The 26,652-nt window shown below is 46.3% G+C and overlaps 1 protein-coding gene across 1 annotated transcript in view; it reads right to left on the bottom strand.

The window, feature by feature from the left end:
* Positions 1–26,652, bottom strand: part of CDH22 (cadherin 22) — a 98,626-nt gene that overhangs the window by 33,380 nt on the left and 38,594 nt on the right. The window contains exons 5-8 of the mRNA XM_027869661.1: positions 20,516–20,635; positions 9,829–9,996; positions 6,532–6,719; positions 4,618–4,871 (exon numbers count right to left, since the gene is read on the bottom strand). Of these exons, the coding sequence (XP_027725462.1) occupies positions 4,618–4,871; positions 6,532–6,719; positions 9,829–9,996; positions 20,516–20,635 (730 nt within the window). The remainder of the gene's footprint in view (positions 1–4,617; positions 4,872–6,531; positions 6,720–9,828; positions 9,997–20,515; positions 20,636–26,652) is intronic.

The raw sequence follows: 26,652 nt of genomic DNA, 5'->3' as shown, positions 1-26,652 counted from the left end.
AGGGACCTGAGTTTGAATGATATTCTGTTCCTTTGTAACTGTGTGGCCCCAGACAAGTCATTTCCACTCCTGAGACTATTCCCTGGCGGGGCTTAGATGATCTTCAAAGTCCCTTTTGGCTCTACATCCTAGTCAGTTCAACAAATATACCTTAAGCGCTTACTTTATGAAAGGCACTATGCTAAGCTCTATGGTTGCAATTTTTTTTTAAAACAAATAATACAGTTTCTGTACTCAAAGAGCCTACACAGTGATCAGAAATCCTAAGTTCTATAGCTCTGTGATTGGGGTTTGAGTCCCTTTAACTCACTAGGGTTGTTTCCTCTTCTTTAAATGGGTTAATTATGTAGTCTCAGAGTGGCAATTTCCTTTTTTCAGATGAGGAAACTGAGGTCCAGAGATTTGAAGGACTGGCCATGTTTAGCCTGGAAAAGAGATGTAAGAGGGATATGATGGTAGTCTTCAAGCACCTGAAGTTCTGTTGTGGGTTTTGTTTTTGTTTTTGTTTTTTTAGTCCTAGAGAGTAAAACTGGGGAAAATTAGTGGAAGGTGCAAAGTGGTCCATTTTAGCTCAGTTTAAGGAGAAAACTTCCTAAAATTTTGGGCTATCCTAAAGTAGAATGTGCTGCCTTATGAAGAAATGAGTTCTCTCCATCAGGGAAGGTTTCCAAGTAGAGGTTAGATTGATTAGCTTCTGGAGGAGATACAAGGGGTTGGGTTGGATGCCCTCTGAGGCTCCTTACAACTCTGAGATCTTGTGATTTAGGAATGGACCTCAGAGGTCAATGCTTGTCCTGCCCTGCCTTGCCCTGCCTGCCTCCTCCACACAGGGCTGCAGGGGGGATCAAATGAGTTACTGTCTCTAAAGTATTTTGTAAACAGTAAAAGTGCTGAATGGCTATGATAAGGAATATATGAGTAAATAGGGATACCCGGGTAAGCAGGTGTATAGGCATGATTGCTGACTATCCATTCCCAGATTGAGTTGAATTCTTTACTTCCCAGGCTATATATAGGCCTCTTATTCCTGGAAAGGAAGAGGGAAAGCATATATACGGTATTCTTTATGGATCCACCAAATCCTGCATGAACAGGTGTGCTCATCTGTGTATATCCATCCAATCCTGCATTACCATGGGCAAATACCTCCCAGAGACACCCAGGGCTGGAGAATGAGAGCCAGGTGTTCCCAAGGACAGCAACTTGGAGATACCAAGTGAGTTTGTTATTTTCCAGTCATCACTGCAGTAGGGGGACAATAAGTTGGGGACATATGTATGGGTTTGTGTGTGCAAGTCTTGGCACATAAGTCTAGACATCAGCTTTAGAACAGAGCTTAGGTCTCATCTAGTCCAATCTCATTTTGGGGGGACCAGACCTGTGATTTTTTGGCATAGAAACTCTCAGTAAGGCAACTCTCTAAACTTAATGGTCTTAGAGAGTTGTGTAGGGCACTCAGTGAGATGTTAAGTGACTTACCCAGGGTCACACAGTCATTAAGTGCCAGAGGCAGGATTTGAACCCAAGTCTTTCCAACTAATTGGAGGCTGGCTCTCTGTGCCATCACGTTGCTTTCATTTCTCTCATTTTACAAGTAGGGGAGCCAAGGTGCAGAGCGAAAGGAGGTAGACTTTCCAGATCACACAGTGAGTTAATGGCAGAGCAGAGACTGGGTACATTTATGGACATGTGATTGAGTGACTGGTGCTAGCGCATGTGGATGTCTGCATGCAGGTGCCTTCAGTATACACCATCCTAGCTTACTGAATAGCACTGTGTGTGTGTGGGGGGGGATGGTTCCTTATTTCCCCTTCCCCTTGCTGCTCACCTCCTTCACCCCTCCCTAACCCTCCCCAATCAGTGCCTATCCCATTCTTCTATCCTGGATCCTATTCTGAGGTCTGCCTAGCAGGTGGGTAAGCATCCTTCCCTTCAGCCCAGTGCATGCTTCTCCCTGGCCTAAAGACTTGTCTCCCTTTCTTGGGCTTCCAAGCCAGCAGAGGGGGCCTGGGTTGCAGCAAAGAAACCCACTGCAGAGAACCGCTGTTTGGCAAATCAGCTTTTCAATTCCCCCTCTCACTCCTGGAGTGACTCAGTCCAGTTGGCAGCCCCTCCCAGCTGCTTTTGTATGCCCAGGGTAATCACAGCAGTAGGAGGGGGGTTCTCCAGAGAAAGGAAGGAAAACAAGATGGGAGGGACTTTGGATAAATGAGCTGGTCTCCATCACCCCCTCTCCTAGTTCACTCACTCTCTCTCTCTCTCTCTCTCTCTCTCTCACACACACACACACATACACACACACACACACACACACGCATGCGTGCATGTGCACGCAAACATCACAATTCTACCCTTTTCTGTCTTCAAGAATGGATATTCCTTTGTGCTTAGAAGTTGACGACTCCCTCCTTTCTCTGCCCTTGTTCCATCCTGGCACCACTGAAGTCCTTTCTTTCCCTACCCACCTAAGTCCTATTATCTCTCTGTCACCCACAGTTCATCATCCATGGACTGTCTCACTGTTTCCAATTGGGTGACCATGTGTGCTTTGATGCCTTTGCTGACCCTCAATCGAGAGAGCCCCACACACCATCTTGGTTTCTTGGGGCCTGGCTAAGTCATTGTTTGATTTCAGGCAAGTTAATTTCCTACTCTGGGCCTTAGTTTCCTCATCTATAAAATGAATTTAGACCAAAATGGTCTCTAAGTTTCTTTCTAAAACTATATGGATCTAGTTAGGAAGACTAGAGTTCAGACCTTCCTCAGACATTTACTAGCTGTGTTATCCCGAGGAAGTCCTTTAACCTATCTGCCTCAGTTTCCTCATCTATAAAATGAGGATAATAATAGCATCTACCTCCTAGAGTTGTTGTGAGGATAAAATGTGATATTTGTAAAGTGTTTTGCAAACCTTGAAAGTGAGATATAAATGCAATCTGTCATTATTATTCTATGTCCTAAGGTCCCTTCCAGTGCTAACATCTCATGCTCTATGTTCTAAGGTCATAAGATAATAGGATTTCAAGCTATAAAGGGCCATAGACACCACCTAGTACATGTCTTCCTTTTATAGGTAAGTTCACTGAAGTCCAGAAAGGCTAAGGATCTGTGATTCTATGATGGGATTTGTTCAAAATTGCATATTATTAAGTTGTTATTATAGTTTTTAAGAAACTGAGCTGGGATTTGACTCTTGACTCCAAATCTTGCTTGCTTTTTATTATATCGAGCTATCTTCCTTCCAGCTGTGACATTCAGTATTCTAAGGTTTCTTCAAGCTCTAACATCCTGTGTTCTGTATTTCAACAATCTAGGTTCTAAAGCTCTGATGCTGCAGCAAGTTTTGGCATAAACAGTGTGTTCAGGTTTCTGCAAACAGGATTATGTGTGTCATTTGCAAAATATTTTATTGTTGCTGGCCTCTTCAGCCCCATGGATGAACATATGTATGAAATTAAGTTGGGGGAAAAACTGGGTCAAAACAAAGTTCCCCCAACCCTCCAAGCACTGATTCAGTCACTTTAGCTCTTGATGCTCACAGCTAACAAAGCATATGCCTGGAAAGTGGGATAGATCAGGAAAGGCTGGTAAGAATGCAGACGTCTGGTAGATTGCAGCTGTCTTTGCAAGGCTGCCTTAGCCCCAGAAGGGTTATATATGTCCATAGAGCCCTATTATCTCCCTGTGTAGAACCTCTCCCTGACTGGTCTTTGTCCAAAGAGTAAGTAGCTCCCAAGTCTGGCACTGAAAGCCCTCCACACCCTGGCTGCCATCACCCTTTACACACTGATTTTCCAATCCTCTATGAACAGGAATCCTCTGCATCAATGAAACAGGTCTTTTTACATTCCCTTTGTTTTGCTTTCCTTCCTCCATGCTTTTGCTTACACTATGCCCTCCAGCCTGGAATGAACATAGGATTTAGGGCTGAAAGGGACTTTAAGGATTATTCAGGCCAATCCACTCATTTTGCAAAATAGAAAACTGAAGCCTAGACAGGAAAAATCAGTAGCCTGAGGTCACAGAGTGGGTCCCCCAGGCCCTAGGACTAGAGGACACACAATCATACAGAGAGAAGCTGTAATGCCCACATTCAAACCCATGTCCTCTGACTCCCAATCCAATGTGCTCTTCTCATGCGTTCTCATCTTCACTTAGTCTCTAGTAGGGAGGGAAGTGTGTGGGGGGGTGGGGGGAGCAAGCATTTATTAAGTGCCTACTATGTGCCAGGCACTATGCTAAGCACTTTACAAATATTATCTTATTTAATCCTCACAACAATCCTGGGAAGTAGGTGCTATTATTGTCCCCATTTTACAGTTGAGGAAACTGAGGCAGACAAGTTAAGTGACTTGCCCAGGGTCCCACAGCTAGAAGCATTTGAGGCTAGATTTGAACTCAGATCCTCCTGATGCCAGGCCCAGAGCTCTATCCACTGAGCTATTTAGTTGCCTAGTATCCTTCAGAGACCAGATCCAGCACCACCTCCTCTAGAATGCCCTTCCTGACTTTCTCCAACAAGATGTGTTCTTCCTCCTTTGAACCTCTTGGTGGGGGGCAGGGGATGGGGGTGCAGTAGCAGCCCTACAGGTCCCAGATAAGATAGGGGAGCCTCACCGGACAGGCCTGTTGGCAGCATCAGGGTCCAGCGCTGTTACCACACCAACTATGGAGCCGATTTGGGCATCTTCCTGTACTTCCATGAGCCCAGAGGGTGGCCGGAATTCAGGAGGCTCATCTACATCCATCACCGTCACCCGGACGATTGCTTGGTCCCTGAAGGTTCCCAGGTCTACAAATCGTGGGTCCACAAACTTGTTCAAGGCTTCGAGCACCACTGTGTGTGTGGCCTGAGCCTCAAAGTCCAGGCACTAGGACACAGAGAGGGACTGGGTGAGAGGGGGTTGGGTCCTTAGCAGGGACTTTGGAGCTTGGGACCGAGGGAGGAGCTGAGCTTCCCGTGGTGCCCTCGATGACTGGGTAAGTGGGTGGTATGGCAGTGACAAGGGCCTAAGCCCTCTGTGCTGCCCCTTTTGGGCCTTTTGGACGTAAGGAGAACTCAAAGGCATAACACTAACAGGAGAATATCAGGCACTGTAAAAGGGGCAGGCCTTGCTGGGGATGGGCTATCAAGGAGGGTCCTTCTCTGGAATGGGCATATATCTCCCCCAGGTCTAGGCCTCTTCTTCATCTCCCCTTCCTATGCCAACCACATGAGCGCCAGAGCTCCTGCTCAGGGCCCCACTCAGACCCAGAGCACCGACCTTTGGGTCGGAAGAACAGGGTTATAATCCCAGTACTGCTACCACTTTGCATAGTAGCAAATCACCACTTCTCTGGGCCTCAGTTTCCTCCTCTGTAAAATGAAAGGTTTAAGCTAGAATATTTCTAAGGCCTCTTCCAGCTCCAACAATCTATGGTCCCAGGATTCTATACATGCATTCAGATCTTACTCATGCTGTGCTCTGATTCCTTGGTGACTAGACATTCTGAGCCGATCCATCAGTAGATGCTAATGGTTAATAATCTCTTATCCTTCCCTCTCTGCAAATGCTAACTGGGACCTTCCAGACACAATAGCTTTACCCAAAGGAATGACACAGATGGTGGAATTTCAGTCTCTGTGACACGTGCTGGGAGGGATATTTGGGGGCAGAAGAGGCCTTCCCAAAGGCCCTCCAATAGCACATGAGAGGGGGCTGCCTGCTTTGCCATATGTATATAGGTAGTGTTGGCCCTGCTGATTTTAGAGGGAGAAGTCATTACTGAAGTCAAGACCAAGCTTTTCCCTCCCTCCCCTTTCCCGTTCTGGGGAAAGCCCATTCCAACCCCACTGCTACTAGCCTCTGCTCCTGGGAAATCAGGATGCAGGGAAGCCACTGAGTGATGGGCCCGGAGTCGGGGTCATCAATCAGGCGGAGGCTCACTTCGCTACCATGCTGACATGACAGAGCAGCTGAGGGTGCCTCAGGAGCGAGTGTGATGAGAAGTGGCCATCTGGGGGGTGGGCTGGCCAGGAAGAATGGATACTCTGCCTATCATGAAGGGAGAAAAGGGTTGTTGGGTTCCTTCCAGAGGAAGCAAAGATACATTCCTTTACTCTACCGTTTTAGAATCACCTCACATATTTTTTGACTTTGATTCCATATTTGGAACGGACTACAGAACATAGAATGTTAGGACCTGGAGCACAGAGTATTAGAAATGATAAGGGCCTTGGAACTTAGAATTCTAGGATAGAAAACATAAAATGTCATAGCTTGAAGGGGTCTTAGGGATTACCAGCCTCTTTTTTTTGTCATTCTACAGAGGAAACACAGGCTCAGAATAGTTTAAAAAATGACTTGCCCAAGGTCACATAGCTACTAAGTTACTGTAGAGCTAGGATCCAAACACACGTCTTCTGACTCAATGGCCAAGGCTTACTCTATTCTGCCATGCTGTTTCCTCTCTCCTATAGACTCCCTCCAACAACTCCACCCCAGACTCCTTGCTGTGTTCCTCCCCAGCCCACCCCACCAGGGTCTCCACCTTCTGCACAGTGATGATGGCTTCCTGCGTGTTGCTGTCTGTTGTGACCTTGAACACGTCCCCGCCGCCCTCGTCCTTGAGCTGGTATGTCATGTCAGTGTTTTCTCCCACATCCGAATCCTCAGCCTTCACTCGCCCAATGGCAGTGCCAATGGGGGCTGTCTCCACGATGCTGAACTGGTACATCTCTGGAAGGGGTCCCACAGAGCCCATGAGCTGAGGAGCTCAGCTTCAGTGTTAAAGCCCTTTAAGGCCCTTGCCCTACCACCATCCACCCTTTTCCAGAGAAGCCACAGACCTTGTACCCTCTGCTCCTTTGGGAGAAGGAATGGGGAGGGGTATAGTGATGGGATAGGGAATGAACTAAGGAAGAGGATTTCCATAGGAGCTGGGATAGTGGGAGAATATAGAGGCAAGAAGGGGGAGAAGGAATATACTATGGTGTAAATTCCTTAAGGTAAAGGATTGTACCTTATCTTCATACCAAACCCAGTTGAAAGTGGGCACCTAAAAATTGTTGGATTGAAATAAATTGGGGGAACCAAGTCCTCAGACTAAAAAATTCTCCGACGGGGAAGGCCTGAATTAGAGCTCAGAGCGACTGACCAGGATATTTGTAGGAATCATAGGATGCAGAGCTGGGCAAGGCCTTAGAAATTATTCAGTCCACTCTCCTTTATTTCGTAGAGGAGACCCAGAAAGAGGAAGTGACTTGTCCAGCAGCACACGGCTAACAAGGGCAGAGGCTGGGGTCTGGCTCCTCTGACTCCAAGTATGGTGCTGTTGCCACTACCCCACACTGACTTGAAGCTGCATTGGGATCCACAGGTATGCAGTCTTGTGACTCAACCACCACTGAGCGCCCCAAGCTCATCGTGGTAAGGATAATGGACTACAAAGCAAGGTTCTAGCCCTGTCATCTGTGTTCTAATAGGAATACCATGCACACTACTTACATTCAAAAGTTATGATGAAAATAGAAGATAGCAACAAACATTTGTGTATGTGTGTGGGGGGGGGGCAATTGGGGTTAAATGACTTGGTTAGCATCATACAGCTAGTGAGTGTTATGTGTCTGAGGCCGAATTTGAACTCAGGTCCTCCTGACTCCAGGGCTCTATCCACTGCATCACCTAGTTACCCTGACAAACATTTTTTTAAAGAAAAATTATGAGGATCAAGGCAATGTTAGTGCCATACTTGTGAGTTAGATGTGGCCCCCATGCCTGCTTTAAGCCTAGGAACAGGTTGGCGGCAACCATAGGATGGGTGGATGGATGCCCCATTTTACAGCTCTTCTATGGACTATGGCTGGGAGTAGGGAGACCTGGGTTCAGTTTCCAGTTCTGCCATTGATTCATTCTGTGACGTTGGGAAAGTCGCCGCCTCTGTGGGCCTCAGTTGTCTCACCTGTAAAACAATGGGGCTGGACTAAACAGTCCCTAGGGACCCTTCTGCTCCTTGTGCTAAGGTGCCTTCCAGCACTAAAGTTCTGTGTTCCTTTCAGCTTTGACAATCTAAGATCCTGTCTAATGAGGGAGAGGCTTTTGGCATTGCAGGTTGGCAGGCATGGGTATTGGGCCAGTCTTTCCTCTGCCCCTTATGGCAGTGGGGCTGGCCAGCTGCATACCCTTCCCCCTTCCTTCCCAAAGGCTGGATCCCTCCCCAGCAGCCTGTAGCAGGCCTGCTCCACAGCAGGAGTGCAAGGCAGAGATTACGGCTGGCTTCATGTGGATAGGCTTCTGTTATCTCTTGGGGGTCAGTCCCCTGTGGCGGAGTCCTAATGTGAGAGCTCCAGACCTCTCATAATGACTCGCCCGATAGGAATCAGCTCACATTCCCACCGGCATTTAATCTCTGCCAGCGCCTGGCTGCTTCCCCAGCTCTCAGACAGTGGCGGCAGCGGTAAGGGCTGGAGTTAAGGATGGAGGGGGCCCAGCTGGGTAGACAGAGTGAGGCTCTAGGGGAGAGAGAGCCAGGGAAGAGGACTGAAGGGCTGTGTGAGCTTAGACAAATCATCCACTTCTCTGGGCTTCAGTCTCATTATCTGCAAAATGGTCTTGAGAGTGAGGGAAGCTGGGAGAGATCAGGAAACAAGTCTGTGGACCTTCCTCAGATTGCTGAGGAACACTCACTAGCTGGGGCTCCCAGAATGGGGAGATCCTGCAGACAGCTTGGAAGAAAACCTGGCTATAGGTGCCCAGAATCTCCAGGGCCTAGCCAGAGCTGAGTCCAAAGGGCCTGGAACTCAAAACAAAGGAACAACCTTGGGCACTATAGGGAAGAGGCAAGAACCCTGAGCTTGGAGTCAGGAGACCTGAATTCCAATCCTGACTCTCTACCCCTAATTCAAAATGTGGTTTTGGACATCACTTCCATTCTTTGGACCTCTTTCCCTATAAGCGAAAGGACTCAAATAACTCCCTTCCTGCCCACTTGCCTTCTGGGTGCTATGAACCTTGTGTAATCATGGGTGAGAGCTTTGAAAATCTTAAGTGCCATAATATGTATCTCCTTAGTGTCCCTGTTGCACAATGTCAACAATAATAACTCATGTTTTGATAGCACTTAAAGTTTCATAAAATGCTTTCCTCACAATGACCCTGTGAATTATGTATGGGAAATAGTATTACCCCCTTTTACAGATGATAAAACTGAGGCTCATAAAGGGGAAGAATGTAGTCACACAAGTAGTAAGTGACAGGTCTGGGGAGGAAAGGGCAGATTTCTTGGGCAAGAAGTGGAGGAGTGAGCATAGGGCAGGGAGCCTTAGCTAACTCTTCCTCTAGCAGATATCTGGTGACAACACTAGTCTGTGCCAAGTCAGGCAGATGGCAACACCCGGCTTAGCTGGCCTCAGCAAGAGTGATCCGGTCTCTTCCCTCCCAGCCCCCTCCATGCCTCGATGCCCCCCATCAGATCTAACCATCTGGGTCCCTTCCTGGGCAATGCCAGGGTGGGATGGCAGTAGCAATTGTGGATAGGACAAGGAGCCCCAGGACAGGCAGATAGATGGTGGGCTGGCCTCTTATTCTTTAAGTACTGGGGAGGAAGGAAGAAAGCCCCATGAGAGATGGGGTGGGGAGAAAGAAAGGTAGTAGGACAAATGTAAGCTCATTGAGGGTAGATACTGTCATTTTTTTTTTATCTTTGCATCTCCAGTGTCTAGAACGGCGCCTTAGACATAATAGCAATTACTGAATGGATGCTTGCTGAACTGAACTGAATTGAGAGCAGAGGAGGTTTGAGGGCCAGCGAGTTCTGCAAATGGGTGGACAGCCAAGCAGGGATCCTTACTCTGTGGGAAGCGGGGTGGGTTGTCATTGACATCAGTAATGACGATGGTAACTGTAGTGGAGCCTGACAAGCCTCCCAGCTGACCAGCCATGTCTGTAGCCCGGATCACAACCTCGTAACGCTCCTGTTTCTCCCGGTCCAAGTCAGCCACTGCTGTGCGGATCACACCTGGGAAGCAGCAAAGGTATCCTCGCTCAGTTTCAGTTGGGAGGTAGGGGGCTGTACTGGGTCTCCAGTCTTGTGACTTGAGATCTAAGTGATACCCCACCGACCCCTTTTCCTTCTCTGCTCCTCCTCTGCACAAGGGATTCAGTTTCCTCTGTCAGAGACTCTGGAAGCTAGGTGAGTAGAAGGGTGAGGCATAGGCCGGAGAGCTAAGACCCTCTCAGTCATTCATAACTATGGAGGACAGAAATTCATCAAATAATCCTGAACAAAATACACTTTTATTCACACCACACACACAATCTTCACGTGCTACTCACATGAGGCACACACAACTCATACTCAGTAATATACAACCACATTCACAACTCAATTTCACACACAATCAGCTTGCACAACTCACTGACACATACCCACACATAATTCACATATAGCCCCATAGTTCACACATACATTCACAGAACATTAGAGATGGAAAGGAAAGGCACACACTGTGATTATAACTTGTACATATAGTGTAAACACACACTGATAAACAAACACACACCCATACATATTCCATCTTCGTGAACAGTCCTAAGTGCCCCCTTCTATTTCCAGATGGATGTCAGAAGCCCCAGGTTGGTCTAACTCCCACATTAAAGAGACAGTCTACATTCTACAAACTGGACAATTGAGAAAAAACTGGGCTAAGGCCAAAGCTGGGAGCCTCCTCACGCCTCCAGAGGATGATCAGCTCAGCGCTCCCCCAACCTGCTGAGCACCAGCTGGTGATGGGCAGTGCCTGGGGCTGGGCTCCCCCTCCTGCTGCCATTCCTTTCCTGGCTCAGCTCTGACCCCTTTAAGCTGTGAGCGCCAGGTGGAGTCACGCACCAGCTGCCTTTTTATTTCTCCAATAAAACCCGGGCTCCTGGCTCCACAAGCTGGCCCTTGGGCTCTCCCAGGCTCTGAATCTCCCCCAAACGACCCCCAGATTCTCCTCCATTTATGGCGTTGCAGCCTCAGCCTGCTGGGATGTGGCAGCTTGTAGGAAGAGGAGGGACTAAGCTTGGCCCTGAGATACTGAGCCTGTGGGCAGGAAGGGCTTGTCAGGAAGGAATACCCATAGTGGGGAGGGGTCCCCGTTCTACCCTGAGAGTTCTCTCACAGGATTGTTTCTGATAGAGGTTGGGAGGGGTCAGTTCAGGGAGTAAAGAAATGGGTAGAAGCAAGTACACAGACATAGGGGCTCGTAATCCATTATTGCTCCATATCATTTCTTCCACTTTATCTCCCATACTATGTTAGTTTGTCTCTTCATCTGTGAGCTCCTTTCAGGGCAAGGACTAATTTATTGAGAGATAGTGTGTCATAGTGGATGGGATGCTAGACTTGAGAGTCAGGAAAACCTGGATCCAAATGCCACTTAGCTGTGTGAGCTCTTAAGTCAATTAACCTCTCTGTTTCCTCATCTGTAAAATTAAGGAGTGGGAACTGTTGACCTCTAAGTTCCTTTCCAGCTCTAAATCTATGACCCTGTAGCTATGTTTTGCACTCCTTTGCATCTTTGCCAGGGTTTAGCACAAGGCTGAACATTTAGTTGATACCTTAGTAGATGCTCAAAAAGTGGGTACGCTGACTGACCCCAGGTTTGAATCCATCTCTGAGACTCACTATCTGTGTGATCTTGGGCCTCAGTTTCTTCATCTGTTAAACAGAAGAGTTGGATTAGCTCTCTGATTCAACAGTTACATGACCCTGGGCAAGTCACTTTACTTCTAGGTAATTCTCTAAGATTCTAAGTTTCAGAGAAGGTGCTAACCTGCACTGGTAGAAGGAGTTTTCTCATCTGGGAGTTCCCTATATCAATGAAATCACAGGTCCAGTCCTAGGCCCTCTGACTGATCTATTGGTTGGTACAGAGCTGAGTGCTCTCTAGACCTGTGAATGCCAAGGGATGACTTAGACTGTTAGATCTGGAAGGAGTCTTGGAGAACAACCCACTTATTTTATAGATGACAAAACTGAGGCAGAGAGAAGTAACTTGTCTGAGTTAGGAGCAGAGCTAGGACCAGCCCCAATATCTCCTGGTCCCCAGGCCAGTGATCTTTCCCCCACATTTTGGTGCCAAGCTTTTCAGTTGGACATGGGGGAGGGGGTGGCTGCTCAGAGTGGGGAGACTTCTGTGGGGCAACATGGGATGGGCTCCCCAAAAGCAGCTAATCCCAGGGAGATGGTGTTCAGTAGTGGAAGCCACTGCTGTCCCTTACTCATGAGAGGAGAGAAGAGAAAAAAGAGGGAAAGAAAGAGAGCGAGAGAGGAAGAAGGAGAGAGAGGGAAGGAAACAGGAGGGTCTTCTTGAATCATTAGCAACCAGTCCTGTCTCACTGTCTTGGGATGGGGGGGTGGTAGTTAACTGTATAGGCAGAGGGAGCTGTGGTGATCATATATTTTTCCATATTAATATATATACACATATACATATACATATACATATACACACACATATATACATATACACATATGTGCAGCTAGGTGATGCAGTAGATAGAGCGCAGGGTCTGAAGTCAGGAAGACTTAGCTTCCTGAGTTCAAATCTGGCCTCAGACACCTACTAGCAATGTGACCCTGGGCAAGTCATTTAACCTTGTTTGCCTCAATTTCCTTATGTGAAAGCTAGAGAAGGAAATGGTAAACCACTCCAGTGAAATGACTGAACAATTATATGTGTGTGTGTATGTATATATATACATATATACACACATATATGTATGTATGCATATATATAAAACCACTGAAGCCTATCCATTGGTGAATGGCTATACAAACTAGTATACAAACACAATGAAATATTACTGCCCTTTAAGAAATAATGACTATGAAAAAAATCAAATAAGCACGGGAAGACATGAACTGAGGCAGAAGGAAGTAAGAAGCACTGGGAAAACAATATACAAAATGACCACAATAATGTAAATGGAAAGAACAACTATAGCAAGAAAAGTGGGAACTGAATGCTGTATAATTATAATGGCCAAGTCTGGCCTTGGAGAAGAGATGAGGAAATGCCCCCTCCCTCCCTTCCTTATAGAGGTGGGGCACTACAGCTATGGGACATTCTATCCATATACCATTAGACTCAGTTGAGACACTGGTTAGTTTCACCAAACTGTTCCCCCCCCCCCACTTTTTTATTTTTTGATTACAAGGGCTAGTTCTCTAGGGAAGGGAAGGAAAAGGGATTTATTCTGAAATGAGGCTGATGTAAAAATAAAAAATATCAATAAAATAGAGATAAGGGGGGAGCCACCCCACTGGAACCTTGAATTAGAGAACCATTTAAGAGGTGGCCAATTCTCTTGTCCCCTCGAGCACCTCTGACCCTCCCTCTCTCCCTCTAGCTGCAATGGAGGGGCCAGGCCTCCACAGGGAAGTCAGTCACCCGGCTAATTGGTCCATGAGCCAGGCCCAGCACACACTCCTCTAGGCCTTAATTAGACAAGTGAATCCTCATTTACCCAGCATATCCCTCCTTAAATCTTTGCCTAAGCTCTAGGGCCCAAACAAAGGGCAGAAGTGCAGGAAAAGTAGGGAATGGAAAATCCAAGCTGAATTTTTTCTAACATCTTAGATCTGCAGCCTGATTCAGTGGACAAAGCACCAGATTTACAATCAAAGGATCACAGGCTAAGGATCTGCCTGTGTGACTTTAGGAAGGTCACTTGAACCCATTTTTCTCTCCCTCCTAATTCATGACTCTCGTTTCTGTGGTACTCTGCAGTTTACAAAGCGCTTTCCTTGTAATAACTGTCAGATAGAATGTAAATTGTATTGCCCCCATTTTACAGATGCGGAGCCTGAGGCTGAGAGAAGTTAAATGACTACTAAGGTCACACAGATAATAAGTAGCACACCCAGAATCTGAATCCAGGTTTCTTGCTTTCAAGTCCTTTGAGTATTGCACCATAGCTGATTTCTTCCACACCTCTCCTCTTCTCTTTTCTTTCATCCCTCCCCCATCTTTATCTCTAACCAGGCCCCTCTGTTTCCCTTAGTCTCTCTCTATCCCTCTTCTGTCTCTCATTATATTCTCTCCATTGATTGCATCTTACAGTTTTAGAGCTATAAGGGATCTAAGAGGTACCTAGTCTGGCCATCATTCTAGGGAGAAGGAACTCAGGTCCAGAGAGGCCCACATAGTTGTTTAGTATTAAACAATTAACAGTGTGTTCTTGGACTAATTCTTGGACTAGAATCCCTCCAGCCCTACAGAAACACAAACCCTTAATCAGAAGGGAAAATGAAGAAGGGAAACAAACAAACAAGAACAGGGTGGGGGGCTTAGGAGGAATAGAAAGTGAATAGAGCAGAAAGTGGAGGGGTGATGAAAGATGGAATAGTAACAAGAGAGAGCTGATGGAGGAGAATCAAAGATCTTAAAATCAGAAGGAATCTCAGTTATCTAGTCCAGCATTTTCATTTTACAAAGGAGGAAACTGAGGTCTAGAGAGGTAAAATGACCTGGCCAATGTCACACAAGTAATACTTTAACAGAGCTGGAATCTGAATCCAGGTCCCCTTGCTCCAAATCCAGTAATCTTTCCAACCAAGAGAAGAGAGAGAGAGGAATCAATGGAAGGATGGAATGATGGCGAAATCCTAAGAGAAAGAGAGGAAAGAAGAGAAGCCCAGGAGAACTAAACTTTTCAAATGACATGATCAGTACCCATGAGGGATCTTTTCCCTTTTAATGTATTGTTTTCTTCCATTAGAATGGAAGCTGTTTGAGGGCAAGGGACTGTCTTGCTTGCTTTTATTTGTATCCCAGTACAGTGCCCCCCTTCTCTCCTTTCTCTCCCTCCCTCCTCTTCTCTTCTCTTCTCTTCTCTTCTCTTCTCTCCTCCTCCTCCTCTTCCTTCTTCTTCTTCTCCTTCTCTTTCTCCTTTTTCTTCTTCTCCTTCTCTCTCTCTCTCTCTCTCTCTCTCTCTCTCTCTCTCTCTCTCTCTCCCTCTCTCTCTCTCTCTCTCTCTCTCTCTCTCTCTCTCTCTCTCTCTCCTTCTCTCCCTATCTATCTTTTGGGAGCCACTGGACACGATATGGATGTTGAGAAGTGGAATATATAAACACCAGGATCTCCTCTCCCTCCCATTTAGCATTATTTCCCTCTGGGTCCCTCTTGCCCACACACACATCAACAATATCACCTACACATACACAACACTCAGTAGTTTCTAAAGATTGGATTACTGGAGGCTTCTCCATTGCTGTAACCAGCTTATGGAAATTATCATTCTAGGAATAAACATATGATCTAAAGCTAGAAAGGAACATAAGAGTTCATCTTATCAAATACTCCTCTTTTACATATGGGGAAACCAAGGCCCAGAGAGAGAATGGGACTTTCCAAGGATCAAACATATACTAAGTAGAAGAGTTGGGATTCAAACAGAGCTAGGAACCTTCCAACTCTCAATCTAGGCTCTTTCTAATCATTAAGAGCTGTGGGGAGCAGGTAGCTATCCCCCTGTTTCCCAGCCCACTCCAACTTTTCCTGAAAATATTTCACCCCCCAAACCATGAGAAGTGTAAAAGCTGTCCCAGATAGTCAAGTCCTGGAAGGAGGCTCTGATTCAATTCCCACTCAGGCTCAAATCACTTTAGATAGATGAGTCTTAGCATCCCCTCACTGGCCCATGTGAAGAACTGAATCCCAGGAAAAGACCAAATGTCAAGTGACCCTGATCCCAACCTCAAATTCAATCTAGTTATGGAAATGATAAAGCCAATCCAGGAACTCTTGTCTTCCTAGGCTGGTGAAAGAGGCTTAGATTCAGAGATGAAAGGCTCCTTAGAGGTCATCAAGACCAATCTGTTCATTTTACAGATGAGGATATTGTGGCACAGAGAGGTTAAACCATTTGCCCAGGACCACACAGCTAGTAAGTGTCCAAGTCAGGATTTGAACCTAGATCTTCCTGACTTCAAGCCCAACACCCTATCCACTGTCATCCCCTCTATTTTCACTCTGTTTCCATCCTTAGTTTTTTTAGGGGAGGGGGTTCAGATGTGGCAGACAACAGTCCAGGACACTGATACCCTATGGCAGATGGACTCTAGTCTCTGGTCAGCCACTAACTCTGTGTGTAACCTTGGGTCGCTTCCACTTGGTAGGGAAAATTTCCTCCTCTAGACTCAATGGTCTCTTAGGTGCTTTCCAGCTATGTTCTATGTTCAGTCTATATTCTATGTTCTAAGGCCTGTCCCAACTCTGACATCCTGTGTTCCACATTCTAAGACCCATTCCAGCGCTGACATTCTATTTTCTAAGGTCTTTTTCAGCTCTGAAATTCTATATCCTATATTCTAAGGTTCCTTCCATTCCTATCATTCTATGTTCTAAGGTCCTTTCTAGTTCTGACATTCTATAATTCTAGGAGCCTTTGACAACTGATACTTGACATCTACAATTCTCTAAAAAGTCTGTGGATTTTCTCAGGGCAGAGCTGAGGATTTCTGACTAGGCTCTTTCTACCCCATGGAGGAGGTGGCAAGATTTGTTTTGAGGGGTGGGCTGGGAGGGTGGTGAATTGAGAGGGATTAGAGCTCTCTAGTAATTGTGACATGGTTACTCTACCCTGCCTCCCTCTGGCCCCATTCTAACCCATCCTTCACACTTCCAGGGCCAAGCATCCAGCTGTTTCCCCTCCAGCTGCTGCTGCAGGGGCCACGAAGGGGCACAGCGTGAGATGCCTCATTAGTCACACAAATGCCATCCCTGTTCCAGATGATGGGGGCCACGTTGGGAGATTTGGTCTTTAAAACATACAAGTTAATTTCTCCTCTTACAAGGCGGGCTTTTTCTCCTTCTCTTTTTTCCTCTTCTCTCTCTCTCTCTGTGTCTAGGTCTGTCTGTGTCTCTGACTCTGTGTCTCTGTCTTTGTCTCTGTCTCTGTCTCTGTCTCTCTTTTCTCTCTCACACACCTTCCTCTCAAGGCCCCACTCCGGCTATGCTCCCTGCTAACTGCACAGTGAGAACAGTCTGTACCACTGAGCATCTGCTAAATATAGCCCAGAGAATGTTAGCAGTTTAATATTCCCAGCTTATGGAATGAAACACTCCTCTGAGCCAGGTCTGGCAACAGCCCTGTTAATGTAGGGAGATGCGAGCCCAGAGGAGGGGACAGAGGGGGAAAGAGGAACAATGAGAGCAGAGTGGGTTAGGAGCAGGGTAAGCAAGAAAAGACTGGAGAAACTTGGTCCCTCCTTTGTTTTTTTTTTTTTGTTTGTTTGTTTTGGTTTGGTTTTTTTGGTGAGGCAATTGGGGTTAAGTGACTTGCCCAGAGTCACACAGCTAGTGAGTGTTATGTGTATGAGGCCGCATTTGAACTCAGGTCTTCCTGACTACCAGGACCAGTGTTCTATCCACTGCGCCACCTAGCTGCCGCTTGGTCCCTCCTTTGGACAGGACTTCTCTCTACAGAAGGGCTTTCATCTCAATTTTGGAGGCAGCATCGTTTCATAGATAGAGTACCAGACTGGAAATTAGGAACACCTAAAATTAAATCCTGCCCTTAAGGCACTTACTAGTTTTTTGATCCAGGGTAGATCAGTTAACATCTCTATGCCTCAGTTCCCTATTCTGTAAAAGTAGGTAGCTGTACTCAATGGCCTCCAAGACCCCCTCTAGCTCTAAACCCCTGATGCTATGATTCTGTGACCTGGGTTCAAAACCTACCTCTGATACTAGCTATGTGATCACCTCTCAGCCTCAGTTTTACTTCATTTTTAAAATGAGTGTAACAGTACCTACCTTAAAGTTTTTGTGAGGCTTAAAGGAGAATATAGCTAAATCTCCTGGCAAACTTTAAAATGCCATATAAATGTTAGTAATTATTAATTTGCCTAGGACCATAGATTTCCAGAGATGGAAGGGACCTTAAAGATCATCTGGTCCAGAGGTTCTCCAAGTGTAGTCCCAGATCCTCCATTACAGGAGGGCACCCAGGCTAACCATCCCTTCATTTCCTACCTAGGTGCACCCCTCTGGACTTCATCTTTCCCCTCCTTTTCAGCTTCCTGTTATGTGTTATCTTCCTCTCATCAGATTCTAAGTTCCTTGAGGGCAGAAACTATCTTTTGTCTTCTTTGTACCCTATCACTTAGCAGTTTTGGTATTTAGTACTTAAGCACTGTGATGCTTAATAAATGTTTATTGACTGATTGACTCACTGATTGGACCTCGTGAGTTCCCTTTCCAAGGGATCCTTGAGGTCAAAACTATTAATTTTCATAATAATACTAAAATGGCCTAATATGATAAGTATTGATAAATTAACCAATCAACAAACATTTATTAAGCAAGTACAAGGCACTATGCTAAACATGGGATAGATATAACACACATAAACAAAGATCTCTTTGGGGAGTTCTCAATATTTCTTAAGAGTGGAAAGGGGTCTCAAAAAAAAAAAGAGAAAATCTCTGATCTTGTCCAATCTTCTCATTTTACAGATGAAAAAAAAAAAACAAAACAAAAAGAAACCTGGAGCCCAGAGAGGAAGTGACTTGTCTAACGCTATACAACTGGTTAGACACAGAGTCAGGATTTCAACCCACTTACTCAAACATTCTTTCCATTGAACACAGGACCAGTGAAGTCCTACTGGCCAAATCCAATGGCCATTGCTCAGTTCTCACCCTCTTCCTCCTCTCTGCCACACTTTGGTGGTCGCCTTGATCAACACCTTGAAAATTTCTCTTCCCTTTGCCTGTGTTTCCTTATAATATTCTTCCCCACTACCTCTCTGTCTCTTGATAGTTCCTCTTCCTTTTACCTCTTAACTTGGGATTTTTCCCCAGGCTCTGTCCTGGAACTGTTTATCTTCTTTCTCTATGCTTTCTCTCTTGGAAACCTTAGCTGTTCCCGTGGCTCAAACTATCACCTCTCTGTGAACAGTTCCCAAATCTAGACCCTCAACCCTAACCTCTTCTCAAGATTCCAGACAACATCTCTAAATGCCTACTGAACATTTTCATCTGGATATTCTGCCAACATTTCAAATTCAACATGTCCAGAACTAAACTCACCCTGTTTCCCCCTTAAAACTACCCCATGTCCCAATTTCTGTATTCCTATTGATTTGGAATTAACTGCCTCCCCACCCCATCCCTGGAGTCCTCAGTATCTAGGGAGTCACTGGACCTTTCAATTCTTTCTCTGCCACATCTTTGGCATCTGTCCCTTCCTTTTTCCCTCTATTACCACCACCTGAGCCCGGGTCCATGTCACTTCTCCTCTGTATTACAGCCTTCTAGCTAACTGCTCTCCCAGCTCCTATTTTCTCCTTCATATGCAGTCAGAGACATCTTCCTACTTCCCAGTGCACTACTCTGACCATATTATTTACCCTGTTCAAGAACTTTCAATGCATTCAGACTATATAAAATACAAATTTTGCTTGTGGGAGATGGGGAGCTAATCTTTTGGGGGCAAAGAGCAGCAGAAACTTTGGGAGTCCAGCACAGGGGGTTGGGAAGGCTACGTTTGAAACTTGAACTAGCTGACTGAAAGGCATCCCATCCTTCTCTTTGTCATTCCCTACTTTATTTCTGGGGATATGGGCTCCTGACTGGGCCTGGCTCAGCTCTGATGGCATACTTTCGGAGGCCATCCTCCTATCCCTCTCTCCAACCTTTCTGTTCCTATGTCTCCAATTTGTTCCTCTACACCCACTCCGCTGTTCCTATCCCATCTCTTTGTCCCTGACCTCAATTCCCGACCTCCTTCTTTGCCCCATCTCATTCCCCTCACCCATAGCCTCCATACTATTCCTGTTTTCCTATCCCTCCACCCTACTGCTCCGACTCACCCAACTTTTCTGTTTCCAACTCTCCTTGCTCCTCTCCCTCAACCCCATGTCCTCTTTCCTGTGTTCTTTTGCCTCCCAACCTGATCTCTCTCATTCCCTTGTTCCCTATCTTCCCATCTCCCCTGTCCACTGTTTCTCTAGGCCTTTGGCTCCCTAGTTAAGTGGCATAGTGGATAAAGCAACTATCCAGGAGTCAGGAAGACCTGAGTTCAAGTCTGCCTTCAGAGCTATATATCCCTGGTCACTTAACTTCTGTCTGCCTCAATTTTCTCATCTGTAAAATGGGGATAATAATAGTACTTACCTCCCAGGGTTATTGTGAGGATCAAATGAGATAATAATTATAAAATGCTTAGTACAGAGCCTGGCACACAGTAAGTGCTATAAAAATGTCAGCTATTATTTTTATTGTTATCATCATCATCATCATTATTCCATCCTTCTCTCTTTTTTTATCCCTTAATACCGTTGTCCTGGTACCTCCCAAGAGTTATCCTCCATCTTTTCATGGCTGTCCTCCCATCAACCTATATTTGGCCTTGGGGAAGCATCTGATTCCTCAGCCTCTTCTCCCTTCATAATACCCCTCAGCCCACTGGGATCAATTTCTAGGATACAGGGCCCATACGAGTCTGCCATCCCTTCTGCCAGGCACCCTCCACAAAGCTCCTCACCTGTCTTGTTGTCCACAGTGAAGTGATGCTCGCCATCCAGGACACTGTACACCAGTCGTGCGCTGCTCCCATAGGTGGGGTCATCTGCATCTGATGCCATCACCTGCATTACTGAAGTGCCTGGGCCCATGGAGGGGGAAGGTAGGGGGGACCAAGGAGAGACACGGTTGTGAGATCATCTGCCTGGAGCCTGAGAGGGAAAAGAGACTCACTGGGAGGTGTTACTGAGCCCCCACCCCATCTCCTCTTTGAGTCCTCAGCTCCTTCACCAAGCCCCTGGCTCTCTCTCCCTAAGTGCCCATCACCTCCATGCCTCCTGCCACTCTCCCTCCATCTTCTTCACTCACAGTTTCTTAAACTACTTTTCGGTGAATCAGGGCCAGATCTTAGCTGTCCCTAGAATCAGTGCTCCCTCCTACTCCCTTAACCTTTCCCAGCTTGGCCACTTAGATCAGAGTCATAGCCATACCCTGCTGCCTCTCTCCTTTGGGTGGGGATGGGGAAGGTGAGGTGATCCCAATGTCTCAACTAGTGGGAATATAGATGGTAGGAGGATGTGGTTAGAAGGACTTGGGTTCTAGGCCTGTTAAGTGCCTCTGGGGAAAAAAATCAGAGTTGGAAGGCATCTCTCAGATTATGTAGCCCAATACCTTCTGCTTACAGAAATGGAAGTTCAGGTCCAGGGGGACCAAATCACAGAACAGAGAGAGGAGGGAACTCCCGGGTCATCTAGTCCAATCCATACCCAAATGAGAATCCTTTCTCCAAAAACCCTTCCAAGTAGTCATTCAGCCCTCAACTGACCTGCAGTGACAGGAAGCTCATTAGCTCCTCCAGACAATCTATTATACTTTTCAACAGCTCTAATGTTAGCAAGTTTTTCCTTCTATTGAGCTGAAAGGCACTTGCACAAGGTCTTACATAAAATTAGAGATAAAGGATGGACTAGAACCCAGGTCTCCTGCTTCCCAGGCCAGGTTCTTTTCCTTACCTGACTGTAAAGACAGCCCTGATGTGAACCCTAAGCAAACACAAGATTTAGACATGGAAAGAGCACTTTTCAGATGAGGAAACTGAGGCCCAGAGAGGTTGTCACTTGTCCAAGGTCACATAGGTAAGGTAGCAAAACCAGGATTTAGAACCCAAGCCCTTTAATTATAAATACAGTGCTCTTGCCAGTATTTCATGCTGTGGACCTCAGTGATACACCTGCAAGATGGGCTCAGCCAGAGGGTAGCGGAAGGTTGAAAGCTAAGAAGAAACCTGCCTTGTAAGCTTTGTGCTGGCAGAGAATAAGAGTCACCGCCTCTGGACACTACCCCACAGCTCAGCCTCCTAGGAATGCTGGGAGGGCTACAGACAGACAGCTTAACCACCATCCTCACGGCCAGCTCTGGATTCTCCCACCCCCCTCATAAGGGAGAGGAAAGAGGAAAACAGAATGGAGGAGCATGGGAGAGAGCTGGGGAAGATATGGTCCAGGGCAGTGGTGCCATCCCTCCCCCTCCCCCTGGGGACCCAGACAGGGCCCCCTCTCCTCATGCGCTGCACGTAGCCGGTCGGGGAGAGTATAAATTGGATAAAAGTCCATCAAACGGCTGCAATTAAGTTATTGATTTTCGACGCTGCCTCATTAAACCGAGCGCTTCACTCTGCCTGTCCCCGCCATGGTTCTAATTTGACATCATGTTCAATTTGAGGAGAGCAGAACTTGGGACGTGAGGCTCAGCTGGGAGCAGCTGGGGAGAGGCGTAGGGAGAGCCTAAGAGACAGATGGACAGACGGACCTCTGAGGCTTCACCTGCCTTATAAAAGAGCTGAAGTGTCCTAGAATAAGAGTCAGACTTTAGACCAGAACCTAAAGGAAGCCTCAGGTTTTCGTAGGGCACTTTGGGTGGACCTCTCATTTGCCCCATCACATTCTACCTTATCTGTGTGCATGTTATATCTACCGCTAGTCAATTACAGTATCCTTAGGAGGAAAGGACTGGGCTGTTTTTTGTATTTTTATCTGCAGCACTGAACGTAGGGCCCTCTACATAGGAGGCACTTAATGAATGACTGTTGAACTAAATTCTAAATTGAATGTCAGAGATGGAAGGAAACTTAGAATCTGGAATATCAAAGCTAGAAGGGACTTTGGAACATAGAATGTCAGACCAGAAAGAGACCTTAGAACATAAATTGACCAAGCTGTTAGGAACCTTAGAGATCAAACTAGACTAGAGATTCAGTCTGGTTGGCATGTGGATCTGTTCTTAGAGAAATCTTTTTAAAGGCATAAAATAAAATACATAGAGTTACAAAGAGAACCAATTATATAAATATACAATTTTCTTCACAGACCCCTGATTTCTATCCATGGACCCCAAGATAAAGAACCTCTCAAAACTCTCATTTTACAGATGAGGAGATACATCGAGATTGGGTAAGTGATTTGTCCAAGCTCACACAAAAAGTTCGGGGAAAGCTTCCAGATCTTAGTTTCTATATTTGCAAAATTAAGGATTTATTTAGACCACCCTGAAGGTGTCTCCTGGTTCTAACTCACGTCCCTGCCGGAGGTACCCCATCCACTCTGCCCCCATACCCATTTGCATAGCCCAGGGCTCCAGCTGGGAATGAGAGATCAGAATATTTGGGACTCCTGAGTTCCCCCTCCCCAGGCCTTGGCCCATCTCATCCCAGCTGTTGCTCTTCTTCCCCATGGGCAGCATGGTCTTTAAGCTGTCCTGCCAGACCAGTCCAGAGGTGAACCCAGCTCACTGCCTGGCCTAATGAGGAAGTGTCTGGAAATGCTACTGCAGCATTTCTCGGTGAGCTCCCCTCCCATCCTTCCTCCCTCCCTCCCTCCTTCCTTCCTTCCCTCTCTCACTTTCTCTCTCTCTCTCTCCCCCTCCCTCCCTCCCTCTCTGGCCCTTGGCGGGCTCTCATTCTGGAGAGACATATATTTCCTTCTTTGTCTTCTTTCCCTCCCCACCCACTCCTCTCCCTCCAACCCAGGCCACCCCACCCCTGCAATGCACCTCCCTCTCTTCAATTAAAATTGAAACCACTGATGAGGAGGAGGAGGAGAAGGATGAGGTATGGTATCTTAGCATTCCAGGGAAGGAAGGATGGGGAGCAAAGAACCAAGGTTTAGAGTAGGAGAGGGAAATACAGGTACTTTAGCCAGTGAGATTCTGAGCCTCGCACACCAGCATTCCAGTCTGAGCTCTCCTAGTGACTACTTCTATGACCTTGGTCAAGTCATATCCATTCTCTGAATCCCAGAGTACCCCTGGCTAGGGTATAGCGGTGCTATCTCCTGTAGACGGGACCACCAAATTCAATACACATTTTGCATAGTCTTTCCAGAATCTATCATCCTGATATTGCTAAGGGGTAGAAATGCCATAAGACTCAGGAAAATTAGCTTAGAGGCAGTTAGGTGTCGTAGTGGATAAAGCACTGCACTTGGAATCAAGAAAACCTGAGTTCAAATACAGCCTCTGGCACTTACTAGCTGTGTGACCCTGACCAAGTCACTTAACCTCTGCCTGCCTCAATAGTAAATGGCGATAGTAATAGCATCTACCTCCCAGGATTACTGTGAGAATCAAATGAAATATCTGTAAAGTTGTTTGTTAACTTTAAAGCACTCTATAAATACTGGCTATTGTTATTATTAGAGATGGACAAGGATCCACGGTATACAGCAAGGAGATTGCAACAGAAGAAGCGCTCCATTTGGAGTCAAGGGGCCTGAGTTTGAATCTCAAATTGGTTACCTTACTACCTTAGACAAGTCCTCTCACTTCTCTGGGACTGTTTCTTTATGTGCACGATGAGAGCTAGCTGGACTAGATGATCTCGAAAATCCTATCAGTGTGTGTGTGTGTGTGTGTGTGTTTGTCTGTGTGTGTGTGTGTGCATGTATAATCAGTATATATTTATTTCTATGGTGTTCTATGGTTTGTAAAGCATCTTCCACAGTCATGATATAATTTGATCCTCCTAACAGCCCTAGAAAGTAGGCAGTGTAAGTGCTATGTAAGGAAAACCACAGAAGCCAACATTCTAGCCCAAATGGGCTACTCGGTGCTTTCTCACAATATCCCATCTGCTCCCCCAGGCCTGGAACGTTCTCTCTTCTCATCTCTGCTTCTTGAAGTCTCTGACTCTCTTCATGGTTCACCACAACTTCCATCTCTACGCTGGGACTTTCCTGATCCCCTGTGCCCCTCACTTGTTAGGGCTGCCCTTCCCCCCAAAATTATTATATATTTCGGATTCAGTTATTTCTGTTCCTATTGTCTCCTCCCAGTAGAATTTCAGATCCTTGATAGTAGGATTTTTTTTTTTTGCATCTCCAGAATGTAACATAGGCACATATTACATGTCTAACACCTGCTTTTTGAATGGAATTAAATTGAATAAGATCTGTCCAAGAACGGAATAGACCACATTAGGAGAGAGTGAGTCCTCTGTCAGCGAAGGTCTTTGAGCAAAGGCTGCACAACCACTTTGGGCAGATATAAAGACCACTCCTGCTCAGGTACTGATTAAGTAATTCTGAGTTTCAAGGACTCTGTGGCTATCATTCCCATTTTCTGGATGTGAAAGTTGAGGCTCAGAGCAGTAAAGTGATTTGTTTCAGGTCACACAGGTAGGAGGTACCCGAGCTAGGACTGAAACAGTAGTTTCCTGGCTGTAGCTATCAAAACAGAGCAGGATTTCCCCACTGGAAACCCCTTTAAAGCACAATGTAAGTGCTGGCTACTATTGCTATTGAACCCTCGGGCCCTTTGCTGCTTCTCCCATGTCCCAGCCTGAGCCTCGACACAGTGCGAGGGTATCCTAGGGGCGGCCTGTTACGTAGCACTCCAAGGACCCCATTATACTGAGTCCTCCACAATTGTGGGTGTTAGGGGCCAGAGAGAGACTGCTTGTTTGACATCATGTCTCTGCACAGGTAAGAGGACATCCCACACTCCATCCTTAAGAAGTGGTCACCCCATCTTTGTTTAAAAATTCTAGTGACAGGGAGCTCATTCCCTCCTGAGGCAACCTTTTCTACTCCTAAAACACTCCAGGCCTTAGGAAGGTTCTCTTCCACCCAGCACTCCTAGTTCTGTCCTCCAGAACCAAGCAGAATAAGTCTCATCCTTCTGGAGCATGCTAGCCTTTCAGATACACAAAGACAGCTGCTCTATCATAAGATCATAGTTTGAGAGCCAGAAGGGACCTCAGAGATCATCTAGTCCAACATCTCCCCCCCCCCATTTTATAGATGAAGAAACTGAGGCCCAGAGAAGTCGTGACTTGTTGAAGATCATATAGGCAGTACTGGAGGTGTGATCTGAACTCAGGTTCTCTGACTCCAGAGCCCACACTCTTTTCACTATACTCTGCTGCTTTCCCACTTAGTCACCTCCAGGCTTAATATCCTCATTTCCTTTGACTATCAAATAGTGTCTCCTCTCTCTCCAAACTTCAACCTTGCTGGGCTATTCATACTCCTTTGTCTGTTGCTGTAGAACTCTGAGCCAAAAGCAGTACTTCAGACACAATATGACCAGAACCGAAGAGGGCTGGACCATCTGCCTTGTTCTGTACACTAGACTTTTATTTACACAAATGAAACTCTTTTTGTCTTCCAGATCACTAAGCTTCCATGTACCAGTATTGGGGCAGCTGGGGGTGAGGGAGTAGGTGGTTCTGCCCATCCCCACAGACTTAGAGAACCTCAAATAGGATTTGGGCTTTTTTCTGGGCCCATCTCATCCCTGCAGAGCACATGCTCCCCAGTTGCAACTTGGAGACTTTGGTTACTTTGTCTTGGTTTCTTTACTACTCTTACTGTTAACTGCTGGTACTGAAAGATCACTAGTATTTGCCTTTTTCCCAGATAGCCCACCCCAGCAGCTCCCCTCACATAGAATTCTCCCCATTCCAACCCCCCTGCACACGGCAGAACACCCTCCACTGTACACACTTGCCACATCGACACCCCTCCCTTGGAATCATGGCAGATCAACACTGCAAATCATCTGAGAATGTGGAGCATTATGGGTAGAAATCACCTTAGAGACCATCGCAGCCAACTCTTTCATTTTAGTGAGGACACTGAGGCCCCAGGAGAGGCAGCAGCTTCT

This window comes from Vombatus ursinus, unplaced genomic scaffold (assembly GCF_900497805.2).
Source record: "Vombatus ursinus unplaced genomic scaffold, bare-nosed wombat genome assembly UNPS02014793.1, whole genome shotgun sequence".
Lineage (NCBI taxonomy): Eukaryota > Metazoa > Chordata > Mammalia > Diprotodontia > Vombatidae > Vombatus > Vombatus ursinus.
This window is presented reverse-complemented; position numbering and strand designations above follow the sequence as displayed.